The sequence below is a fragment of the Astatotilapia calliptera genome, chromosome 15, assembly GCF_900246225.1.
Source record: "Astatotilapia calliptera chromosome 15, fAstCal1.2, whole genome shotgun sequence".
Taxonomy (NCBI): domain Eukaryota; kingdom Metazoa; phylum Chordata; class Actinopteri; order Cichliformes; family Cichlidae; genus Astatotilapia; species Astatotilapia calliptera.
The window spans coordinates 39,779,715-39,793,294 of NC_039316.1; the positions used below are offsets into that span (position 1 = coordinate 39,779,715).

At 41.3% G+C, this 13,580-nt stretch overlaps 1 protein-coding gene across 1 annotated transcript; it reads left to right on the forward strand.

Moving 5' to 3' along the window:
- The first annotated feature begins 12,342 nt into the window (after positions 1–12,342).
- LOC113006977 (spastin-like) lies at positions 12,343–13,309 on the forward strand. Its single transcript, XM_026143257.1, has 2 exons — positions 12,343–12,362; positions 12,463–13,309. The coding sequence occupies exons 1-2, from the start codon at positions 12,343–12,345 to the stop codon at positions 13,277–13,279; spliced, it is 837 nt and encodes a 278-aa protein (XP_025999042.1). The 3' UTR covers positions 13,280–13,309.
- The last annotated feature ends 271 nt before the right edge of the window (positions 13,310–13,580 follow it).

Here is a 13,580-nt window from a genome sequence, read left to right on the forward strand (position 1 = left end):
GAGATGATGCTGAGCTATGTGACCCAACACTTCCTGATGAAGATGATGATGATGATGAAAACATGAATGAGGACGATTATGATGAGGCTGATTTAATGGAAATTGACAGCTGTGAGAAAAATGCACTGAGTGAAGCACAAAATAAAAATGAACAGGACATTGACATGTTACCCTGTGATGGTGAACAATCACGTGAACAGATGAGAGATGATTCAGAGCAAGAAGATGGACTGACTAATGGTGGTTTTGCACTCGAGTCCTGTTTGCAGCCCCTTGATGTGGCTGAGGAGATATTATGTTTCAGTGAAGGAATCTACTCTGTTGCTCCTGCAGAGAGAAACAATCCAATAAGTTTTTTCAAAACACCTAAACTGGAGGCCATGGCCTTCCCTGTGCAGTTTCCTACAGGTCAAAACACACTTGATGAAAGAAGGTTGATCAAAGTATCCCCCAGTGGGTATTTCAAATCAAGACTTTTCTGCATTGATGATCGTTTTGCCAAAGACACAAACTATTTGTTCTTTGCACAGTTTGTGACTGAAATACACTTGGCTACATCCAGCATGACAATACAGTTAAGGAAGGCAAAGCCTCTGACCAGAGATGGGAGAAAAATAACCTCAGGCATGTTACAAGATAAACATGAGGTGGAGAAACTGGTGCGAAATAAAGACGCAGTGAGATTCATGCAACCTCTGAGAGGAACCCCAGCCTATTGGGAGAAAACCACAAGAGATCTTTTTGCCATGATCAGACAGTTGGGAACTCCCACGTTCTTTTGCACATTTTCGGCCGCTGAAATGCGCAGGCCTGAAGTGATTGAGGCAATAACAAGGCAGCAAGGTGAACAAGTGAATTTTGAAGGACTCGACTGGTCGGCAAAGTGTGACATCCTGAGAAGCAATCCTGCGCATGTTTGACAAGAGAGTTGAAGCATTATTCAGAGATTTACTCTTATCTCCTGCAGAGCCACTTGGCAAAGTCATTGACTACTTTTACAGAGTTGAGTTTCAGCACAGAGGAAGCCCACACATACACTGCCTCCTGTGGGTAGAAGGTGCTCCTGTGTTTGAGGAGGATGATGAGCAAACTGTTGTTGATTTTATAAACAAATACATCACAGCTCAGCTGCCTGATCCACATAAACAACCTGAACTGTACAAAAAAGTAACAGAAGTGCAAAAACACAGTAAGAACCACACAAAGACGTGCTCTAGGAGTTTAAGCTCCGGGTGCCGTTTTGGTTTTCCCAAACCACCCTGCAATGAGACAATGATCACAAGACCCAGTGAGGATGATGCACTGGAAGTAGAAATAGCAAAGAACAAGCTCAGACTACTGAACCAGCTGCTGAATGAACCTGAAACTGCTTCCATGAGTTTAGAGCAGCTCTTGGGAAGATGCAAGTTGACACATGCAGAATATGAGCGATACCTGAATAAAATGAACACAAGGAGTACGATCATACTAAAGCGTGATCCAAAAGACTCTTGGATAAATGGCTATAATCCACATCTGCTTGAAGCCTGGAACAGTAATATCGACATAAGCTTTGTTTTAGATGCTTTTGGTGCTGCAAATTATTTAATGAAATATATATCAAAAAAAGAGGGCGGGCTATCTGAGTACCTGAAAACTGTCATTGAGAACTCCCATAAGGACAGTGTAAATGAGTGCGATGAAATGAGAGCCGTCATGCAGGCATATTCAAAGAAGCGAGAGATCAGTGCACAGGAGTGTGTTGCTCGTGCATGTGGTCTTCACATGAAGCAATGCTCACGTGCTGTAATATTCATTCCAACTGATGATAATCCTGTGAAAATGAGTCGTCCCCTGTCAGTTCTGGAAAACGCAACACCTGAGTCTTCCAATGTTTGGATGACATCTTTGAATGACAAATACAAAGCCAGACCTGAAACACCAGAGTATGAGGAGATGTGCATGGCAGACTTTGCTGCTACTTGCAGGATTGTCTATGGCCAACAGAAAAAAGGTAAAGATGTTTTGCCTCTTCTCAATGAGATGGGATTTGTGCAAAGGCGCAAAAACGATAAGCCTGCTATCATCAGATTTCACCAGTGCTCACAAGAAAAACATCCAGAGCAATATTACGGAAGACTGCTTAAACTGTACCTTCCTCATCGTTCAGACCACGAACTGAAAACACCATCTTTGCCAACCTATCAGGCTTTCTATGGTGCTGGCTGTGTACAGCTACCAGATACTGACCGTCTTGAGTACGTGCAACACATTGTCAAAAGAAACAGAGAGAAATATGAGAAAAACGGTGAGGAGATCGAGAGCGCTGTTGAGGAATATGAGCAGAACAGAGGTGTGACTGACGAATGGTGTAATCTGGCACCTGAATCAGATCTCGTAAGGTTGCCACTTGTTGAACAAGAAAGAGAGCGAGACAATGAAAATGAACAGGAAGATGTGACCGACTACAGCAGTCAGGCTGATGCTTCAACAGAAGTCAGAGCCATCAGGGAACCCCCTGCTATTGATCCCACATTGTTACGTCAGATGTTTCAGAATCTGAACAAGAAGCAAGCCTGCATATTTTATGCAGTTAGAGACTGGTGCATTAAAAGAGTCTGTGCTCTAAATCCAGAGCAGTTTTTCTTTTATATTAATGGTGGTGCTGGAACAGGAAAATCACATCTTATCAAATGCATCTACTCAGAAACATCTAAGATACTGAGCAAAGTGCCCAGATATGCAGACGACGTTGACATATCAAGACCCACTGTCCTGTTAACTGCTTTCACTGGGACTGCAGCTTTTAACATTTCTGGAACAACACTGCATTCTCTTCTCAAGCTGCCTAGAAGCTTAAAACCTCCAATTCAGGGACTTGGCAATCAGCTGGATGAAGTCAGATCAGAACTTTTGAATGCTGAAATAATCGTCATTGACGAAGTGTCTATGGTGTCAAGACATCTCTTTGCATATGTAGATGCAAGACTCAAACAGATCAAAGGGACTCGGAGACCCTTTGGAGGCATGTCAGTTATTGCTGTCGGAGACTTCTATCAGCTACCCCCAGTGCGACAGTCTAAACCTCTCTGTGTGCACGACCCGTCCGAGATCGACCTGTGGCGGGAGCATTTTCAAATGATCACTCTGACCGAGATTATGCGTCAGAAAGATGATGTTGTCTTTGCTGAGATGCTGAACAGAATTCGTGTGAAAGGAAAGTTGGATGAGCTTTGTGAAGCAGATAGAAATTTGTTGTCACAGGCCATAACTGAACCAGCCCTTTGTCCGACTGATGCGTTGCACATTTTTGCAACTAATAAAGAAGTGGATGCACACAACTCTTCAACACTGGCTCTGCTCCATACTCGTATCATTGACATCCATGCAGATGATTTTAGAAAAGATCCTAGAACTGGCAGAATGGCACTTCAAGACAGACCATTCAAAGGAGGTAAAAACAAGTTACCAGACACACTGAAAGTTGCAGAAGGAGCTCGTGTCATGCTCACCAGAAACATTGACATACAAAATGGTTTGGTTAATGGAGCTTTTGGAATACTACTTAGAGTAGTTCACTCTGAAAACGACCAACACATCATCAAGCTTGTACTTAAAATGGATAATGAGACATCTGGAAAGAATAACCGCACACCAGCAGACGACATGGTGTACATTGAGAGAGCAGAGGAGAATCTGAAGCAGAAAGGAGTGGTACGAAGACAGTTCCCAGTGAAGCTGGCCTTTGCATGTATAATACATAAGGTACAGGGTATGACAACTACATCAGCTGTTGTCTCTCTTAAGAGCATTTTTGAGCCCGGCATGGCCTACGTAGCTGTCAGTAGAGTGACGTCTCTCAGTGGACTGTATCTTCTTGATATGGAGGAGAAAAAAATATTCACCAACCCAGAAATCACTGCAGCGCTTGAGAACATGAGACAAGCCAACCTTGATGACATGATGCCTCTTCTACACGTGAGACAAACACTGAGCAGGTCAGACGTTTTCACCATTGTTCATCATAATACAGAGGGACTGCCAGCTCACATTAATGACATCAAGAGTCACCATGAATTGTGTCTAGCAGATGTTTTGTGCCTAACAGAAACACACCTGCGGGGCTCTTTTGTCGCAGAGTCTCCACTTGAAAAATTACAATTTGTTCAAATGCAACAGACACCTGTCCTACACAAACTTTCCCCAGATGGCAAACAGAAGTGGTGGTGGAGTTGCTGTTTATGTGAAAAGTGACATTCAAGTGCATGAAAAACAGTACATCCATAATGTAACTGACCTTGAATTTCTGGCTTTAAAGGTTGAAGCACCAGTCAGTGCTCTGATTGCAGTTGTGTACAGACCTCCAGACTACACTCTGAGGCCATTCCTGAAAAACCTGGTAAGCCTATTAGACTCATTAGAGATCATGGACTGTCATCCCATCATAGTTTGTGGTGATTTTAATGAGAATGTTTTATCCAGTGCAAACAAACCAATCCTGGAACTGTTTGAGTCTAGGGGATACGCACAGGTCATCACTGCCCCTACCACTGAGAAGAACACACTGCTTGACCTAATTTTCATTTCTCAGCCAGAGCGATGTCTCCATTCTGGAGTCATGAAGACCTACCATAGTTACAATGACCCTGTATACTGTGTATTGTCCTGTGATAAGATAAGATAAGATAAGATAAGATAAGATAAGATAACCTTTATTAGTCCCACATGTGGGAAATTTGTTTTGTCACAGCAGGAAGTGGACAGTGCAAAAGTTATGAGGCAAAAATTAGAATACAATAAGAATAAATACAGTACACAACTGTACAGAATAGAATAAAATAAAATACTATATACAGTAGAATAAAATAAAATAAATATACAATAAGATAAAAATAGAATACAAATACAAATACTATATACAACTGAGTAAAAATACAACGATGACAGAAAGGATTATTGCACTTAGCATTATTGCATATGTATGGATGTGTGTGCTTGATCAGTTAAAGTCTTTATTATGGAGTCTGACAGCAGTGGGGAGGAAAGACCTGCGAAATCTCTCCGTCCCACACCGTGGGTGCCGCAGTCTCCCACTGAAGGAGCTGCTCAGTGCTGTCCCAGTCTGCTGCATGGGGTGGGAGATGTTGTCCAACAGGGATGACAGCTTAGCCGCCGTTCTCCTGTCACTCACCACCTCCACTGGGTCCAGAGGGCATCCTAGAACAGAGCTGGCCCTTCGGATCAGCCTGTTCAGTCTCTTCCTGTCCCCAGCAGAGATGCTGCCGCCCCAGCAGACCACACCATAAAAGATAGCAGAAGCCACAACAGAGTCATAGAAGGTCTTCAGGAGTGGGCCCTCCACTCCAAATGACCTGAGTCTCCGCAGCAGGTACAGCCTGCTCTGCCCTTTCCTGTAGAGGGCGTCTGAGTTATGAGTCCAGTCCAGTCTGCTGTTCAGATGAACACCAAGGTACCTGTAGCTGTCCACAGCCTCAATGTCCATACCTTGGATGTTCAGTGGTTGCAGTGGAGAATGCTTGTGCCTGCGGAAGTCTACCACCAGTTCCTTGGTTTTACTGGCGTTGATCTGGAGGTAGTTCAGCTGGCACCAGTCCACAAAGTCTTGGGTCAGACCTCATGATTCATGATGATTCATGATCTAGATCTTTGAATAGAAAGTAGAACAATATTTAAAAGTTGACTTAAGAAAAAAACGCCCTGCATTGCAGTATAATGTTTGAATTGTTTACATTTACAATACAATTACATGAATTAAGTAATGATATCAGTAAAAGATGACAATTTTATTTATTACAGAAAATCCAAAATTCACTAATAGTAACCTATAAATGTCAGAAAAATCAAATATAGCAGTTTAAAATGAACAGTGTAGGCATATCCTCTCTGCAGCCAGGCTTCAACATCCTGCCAGGCTGCCCCAGTCTCACTGTGGCTGGGAGGGAGGGAGGGTGGACCAGAGGATTGCCCACACAACAAATAAATGTTCAACAGCTTCTTCATTGTTTCTGAGAGAACAACAATGACTAAAGGTTGCTTTTTAAAAAAACAAACAAACAAACAAACAAACCTAATTACAGCAATAATGACAGTTAAGCCACTTTATGTGTGCCTCTATTTTGAAATACTATTTACAAAAATTTTATTATTTTGGTTTGTTATAAACTTTAATCTTTTTCAAAAGTATACGATTATATTTTTGGACAAATTTTTCTATGAAACATATATTTTTATGAGCTTTTATCATGTTTTGGCCAGTGCAATCATCAGGGTGGGTCTGGGTTGATAACAGCACATTTCTGGCCAGAAATGTTTCAGCAGTGTTACATATGTAGTACATATATAACACTTGCTTTCTGTTACCAGCCGATACCCTACTTTTGTATAGACATTGGATGGTGTGAGGTTGGGGAGTTTGGGGGGGGGTGTTAGGTTTCCTTTTTTTTTTTTTTTTTTTTGTTAAGAGAGACACAGTCTTCCTGTGTCTTCTCCAAGCTTCACATGTAAAATCCAACAGTGTGAAGCACATAGCAGCCAGAAACTGTAATGCCACAGATCAGAGAGGCTTCATCATCACCATCTTCATCGCCGTACGATCAGAGCGTGAGACTTCACATCTGGAGCACAGGAGAGATTAGTCTTCCTTCTAGCTTGTCCCACAAGCAGTCGGTGAGATTTACTCACAACAAAAAGGGTTAATGACATAATTTCCATGAAAACATGTATTCATTCTTTGTAAAGTGTTTAAATTGTGTTTTCACTTGACCTTAGGAGTGTTAGAGTGTATTGTAATGTCTGTACTCAGGTGTTTCCCTCTGTGATCCATCCCCTTCAGAGCTGAGACACTCAGGACTGAACAGACTGCACAGTTTCTGTGACTGAGCCTCCAAAACACCTTCTTTGAAACCACACATGATAGAAGGGCTTTATATTTGCAGCAGCACTACTACAGGTATTCAGTTTATTACAGGATGTGTTTGTTTCTTAGGACCAGCTCTGAGTGCACACTACCTAACATATACACCTTTCTGTTCATTACAAACCAACTACTCTGGATCATATGGCCAGTTGGCAGGAATGTTGCTGCAGGAAAACATCCCTGGAGATCACCATCATTGTCAGACTGATTGTGCCTCTGTGCAGTGTCAAGATCCTCCCTAAATGAGTGTGTAAGTTGACATTTTCATTATTTTATTCCCTTTGACAAGACAAGTATCACTGATATTTACATTTACAACTATATATGTTCCCGTTTTCTGCTCTTCTTTTAAAGTCCTCAGCTATCCTGCTTCTGTACTGCTTGCCACACATCAAACACTGGCCGGATGACAGGGAGGATCCACTCTGAAGTCACTGGACATGATGAGGATCATATGGGACTTCATAGTTTCACAGAAACGTTGTGCTCTGTGATTACAGGTTTTAAATGGACATAATGACTGCCTCTCTCTGATCAACAGGCTAAAGGATTGTTTTCATTGTTAGTGCTCTGTACAATGTATGCTTATTTAATATTTCATCACAGAGCAAACCTTTATTTATTTAACATATTTTTATTTTGTTTTAATGTTGAATTAACTGTGGGGATTTTTTTTAAGTGGGCACTCGAGATGTCATATGACCAGAAATGTGGTAACTGGAATTCAAAATCTGCTGAGAACGAAACACACACAAAACCCCCAAGAAAATTCAAATTCATTCCATGTAATCCAATCTAAAACATTTTAAACTGCTGAACAGCAACACAAACAGTGTTAAAAAACAGTGTTAACAGAATGATTATGATGATTTTGTACCAAGGTTTCAGGTCACATGGCACACCTTGTCACGGTTCTGGGTCCGTTGGACCCAGTATTTTGAGTTTATTATGTTTTGGTTTTATTTTGCATCATGGATTGTTTTCTTGTTCTCTTGTGGTTGTGGGGATTATTATTATTATTATTAGAGTTTCATGTTTCTATTATCCATGTTTTAGGAATTGTGGTTTCATGTATAGTTCAGTTCCATGTGTCATTTTCTGTCTCTGTGTTGAGTCCATGTCTCTGAGTTGTGATTCATGTTTCCTGTTTTATTGTGAAAGTCTTTGTCTTATGTTAGTGTGTGCAGCTTTGTTCCCCATGTCTCATTAGCCCTGATCTCTCCCAGCTGTGTCTCCCTCCTGTTGCCGATTCCCCCGTTACTACCCTGTGTATATAAGCCCTGTGTTTTCCCATGCTCGGTGTCGCGTCGTACCATCAGATTATGCCTGTGTGTTTCGGTTCTCCATATTCCATGTTCACTTCATGTTTTGTTTTCGTACCAGCAATAAAGCTGAGGTTTTTAAGTTTCAAGTTAGTGTCTGAGTCCTGCGTTTGGATCCTCCTCTCCGCCTGCCCGCACACAGAGGTGTGGACTCGAGTCACATGACTTGGACTCGAGTCATTAATTTTATGACTTTAGACTTGACTTGAAAAAATGTTCTAAGACTTGTGACTTGACTTGGACTTTTACACCAATGACCTGGGACGTGAATTGGACTTGAACCGGTTTACTTGAAAAGACTTGATATTTCACCCCAAATCTAAAATTTAACATGCATATTATATAGAGATTGAAAATGTGACGTCATTCAGGGGTAAAACCGCAAAGAATTCTGGGAACTCGTGGCAAGAGGTACTAGCGCACGCAGGCTTTCAATTGAAATCAGTCACACAGCGATAAAAAGAAACACAAAAATGTCAAGAAGCTGTTGTATTATTAACTGCAATAACCGGTCGCATGACAGCCACGGGAAGCCGACGGGTAAAGAGATCGGTTGTTATCGGATTACGTCGTTGAAGATACAGTGGGGCAAAAAAGTATTTAGTCAGCCACTGATTGTGCAAGTTCCCCCACTTAAAATGATGACAGAGGTCAGTAATTTGCACCAGAGGTACACTTCAACTGTGAGAGACAGAATGTGAAATCCATGAATTCACATGGTAGGATTTGTAAAGAATTTATTCGTAAATTAGGGTGGAAAATAAGTATTTGGTCACCTCAAACAAGGAAAATCTCTGGCTCTCACAGACCTGTAACGTCTTCTGTAAGAAGCTTTTCTGTCCCCCACTCGTTACCTGTATGAATGGCACCTGTTTGAACTCATCATCTGTATAAAAGACACCTGTCCACAGCCTCAAACAGTCAGACTCCAAACTCCGCCATGGCCAAGACCAAAGAGCTTTGGAAGGACACCAGGAAAAGTATTGTAGACCTGCACCAGACTGGGAAGAGTGAATCTACAATAGGCAAGCAGCTTGGTGTGAAAAAATCAACTGTGGGAGCAATCATCAGAAAATAGAAAACATACAAGACCACTGATAATCTCCCTCGATCTGGGGCTCCACGCAAGATCTCATCCCGTGGGGTCAAAATGATCATGAGAACGGTGAGCAAATATCCCAGAACCACACGGGGGGACCTGGTGAATGACCTGCAGAGAGCTGGGACCAAAGTAACAAAGGTCACCATCAGTAACACACTACAACGGCAGGGAATCAAATCCCGCAGTGCCAGACGTGTTCCGCTGCTGAAGCCAGTGCATGTCCAGGCCCGTCTGAAGTTTGCCAGAGAGCACATGGATGATACAGCAGAGGATTGGGAGAATGTCATGTGGTCAGATGAAACCAAAGTAGAACTTTTTGGTATAAACTCAACTCGTCGTGTTTGGAGGAAGAAGAATACTGAGTTGCATCCCAAGAACACCATACCTACTGTGAAGCATGGGGGTGGAAACATCATGCTATGGGGCTGTTTTTCTGCCAAGGGGACAGGACGACTGATCCATGTTAAGGACAGAATGAATGGGGCCATGTATCGTGAGATTTTGAGCCAAAACCTCCTTCCATCAGTGAGAACTTTGAAGATGAAACGAGGCTGGGTCTTCCAACATGACAATGATCCAAAACACACCGCCCGGGCAACAAAGGAGTGGCTCCGTAAGAAGCATTTGGAAGTCCTGGAGTGGCCTAGCCAGTCTCCAGACCTCAACCCCATAGAAAATCTGTGGCGGGAGTTGAAAGTCCGTGTTGCTCGGCGACAGCCCCAAAACATCACTGCTCTCGAGAAGATCTGCATGGAGGAATGGGCCACAATACCAGCTACTGTGTGTGCAAACCTGGTAAAGACCTATAGTAAACGTTTGACCTCTGTTATTGCCAACAAAGGTTATGTTACAAAGTATTGAGTTGTATTTTTGTTATTGACCAAATACTTATTTTCCACCCTGATTTACCAATAAATTCTTTACAAATCCTACCATGTGGATTCATGGATTTTTTTTTCACATTCTGTCTCTCACAGTTGCAGTGTACCTCTGGTGCAAATTACTGACCTCTGTCATCATTTTAGGTGGGGGAACTTGCACAATCGGTGGCTGACTAAATACTTTTTTGCCCCACTGTAAATTGTTCGAGCCATGTTTCCGAAGTAACAAAGAGGCGACGGGTGGCCTGGATTGCAGCCATTCAAAGACCAAATATAACGTCCCAGAACACTCCAGCTCACAGGTTAGTCTGCTCCAAGCATTCCCACAAAGGTCAGTCTTCTGTTGTAGTTAATGCGTCATTTTTCTTAACATAATTGGTGATATAGGTTACAAGCAAGTCTGGCGCTGAACAGAAATTCTCGCGCTATGCTCCTTTGTTTATTGTGCATAAATAGTGAATTGTCCTGACACAATATTGCGTTTCGCTTCTGTTATTATGGTACATTATACTTACATATACATATACTTTTATTCACAGGATAAAACAGTTGTTTTGTATCACTAACTGCCCAGTGCGATTACAGCATACAGTATTATTGTCACTGCTACATTTCTGTAATGCTACCAGAAATTATTTCCACTACTAATTAATTACCCTTGAGCTCAAAGGTCCTATTAATAAACGGTTAACGAATGTGTATTTATGAAGACAATTTGTGAGACTGGTAAACTTATGATAGGTACGATGGTCTTTACTTTCTACACGGTGCATTTCAAGGTCCTGTACCCATCCGGCGGTAAACTGTACCTGGGCTTGTTGCAGTGACCGGAAGTTACTAAACTTCATGAGTGTATGCACTCACTCCAAGAACCGTATGATTATAAATATGCATATAAATATGCTACAATGAGATAGCTGACTTCATCTAACTAGCAAATGTTGTCCAGGCTACATAGGTGATGCAGTTTTTTTAAATATGTATGATATTTTTGTCATGCGATTTTAAAGCCGGTCCTACAACCGCATCCAAGAATAACATGCAGCTTATCTCAGAACTGTCGGTGAAAATTATTCTAGGAGCTAGGTTTAATTGAGCTGCATTTTAAAGAGGTGCAATTTCACAATTTGTGTATATTTTCTAAGTTCACTATTTTGTCATGTGTTGAGAAAAACACAGATTTAAAAATTACATGGTCTAATATTTACATTTAGCATAACAGCAACATTCTTTTTTCGTTTTTTCTTTTTTTTTAAGACTCGAAAGGACTTGAAATTCAAAATTTCAGACTTGTGACTTTACTCGGACTTTTACACCAGTGACTTGAGACTTGACTCTGACTTGCCTGACATTACTTGAGACTTGACTTGAGGATAAAGACTTGAGACTTACTTGAGACTTGCAAAACAATGACTTGGTCCCACCTCTGCTGACACACCTAGTGTGTAGTGTGGGGTATCAGCTGGTAAGTATAGTTTTTTTATATTTGTGTCCTTAGAGTTCAGATAGATAAAGCCTTGTGTATAATAATTAGTCATAACCACAACTCAAAGTCAGGGACTAACTAAATTTGGGACTTTGTGTCTGAGCCCAGGTTAAAACAATGTGTAAAAAAGCATTTAGTGGCATGGCTGAACAATGCTGTAAACTATTGATACTTATTTATCCATGTTCACAAAAAGGACTGTGTTTATTTGATTATTTGCATGTGTTAAACTGTGTCACCACCTTAGGCTTTCATTTGAATTTACTCACAAATCTCTATACAGTACACAAGTTTGTATTTTCTCCAGAATGTTTGTTCATCTTTTAAGTTCATTTCAATTAGAAGAATATGAACTTTTAGTATTCATTCAGATGTTTTCTGACTCTAAATTTTCTTTTGTCATTACTCATCTTTTTATTATTTACATTTTAAACATGTTTAGCTTTTTTCCAACTTCTTCTGTGTGAACATCAACTTTCAAAAGTTCTGCACTTTTGTTTTCAGGTTAAAAATTCTGTATTTTCCAGCTCATTCAGAATTTTTAACTTAACATTCAGCAATTAATTCATTTCAGTGCATACATTCAGATTCAAGCATTCACACTGCAGTTTCTTCAGAAAATGCCCTTTCTAGTTATGAATGAAATTGTAGAAAGGTATCAGAAGCATCACAATCAACAAGACATTTTTCCCTGGGTGAAATTTAAAAAAAAAAAAAGTTTTGCACATTTAAAATATTTCTTCTGTTCACTGCAGTGGAGCGACTGTGTCATTTGATGACATCGCAGGGCAGGATCTGGCAAAGCAAGCACTTCAAGAAATTGTCATCCTTCCTGCCTTAAGACCTGATCTCTTTACTGGTCTGAGAGCTCCTGCACGTGGCTTGCTTTTATTTGGCCCACCAGGAAATGGGAAGACCATGCTCGCCAAAGCAGTTGCTGCAGAGTCTAATGCAACATTCTTCAACATCAGTGCTGCTAGTTTGACCTCCAAATATGTGGGAGAAGGCGAGAAGCTCGTACGAGCACTCTTTGCAGTTGCAAGAGAGAGACAGCCCTCAGTAATCTTCATCGATGAAGTGGACGGCTTGCTCTATGAAAGGAGGGAGGGGGAGCATGACGCCTCTCGCCGTTTAAAAACTGAGTTCCTCATTGAGTTTGACGGGTTGCAGTCAGGAAAGGATGACAGAGTACTTGTAATGGGAGCAACGAACAGGCCCCAGGAGCTCGATGAAGCAATATTAAGGCGCTTTGCAAAAAGAGTATATGTGACCTTACCCGATGAGAAGACAAGATTTACGCTGCTGAAAAATCTTTTGGGAACGCACGGGAGTCCACTGAGCCAAGACGAACTGTCCTGTCTTGCAAAAGTGACTGAAGGATATTCAGGGAGCGATTTGACAGCATTAGCCAAAGATGCTGCACTTGGCCCAATAAGAGAGTTGGCACCAGAACAAGTCCGTGTTATAGCTGCTGCTGAGGTGCGCAACATTAAGATAAAAGACTTTGAGGATTCTCTGAAGCAAATCAAACCAACTGTTAGTCCAGCAACTCTTAACATGTACACCAAATAGAACAAAGATTTTGGTGGTCCTTCTTCAATAAATCCATTCATTAAAAAAAAAAGGAAAGGAAAGTGGTATTTATCTTCTGAGTCTCATCAAGTAATTAAACATCGAGCAATTAAGTATATTTTTCTAAATTGTTATTCTAAGTAATAAATTAAACAAATTAAATAAAGAAATTGTCATCCTTCCTGCCTATATAAAAAAGGGGCAGGGACACCACCACCCGGCCACATCGATGGCCCGTGCATCTCAGGCTACCAGCTTGCTGGTGGCCTGCTCTTACACAAAACCTAACCCTAACCCCAGC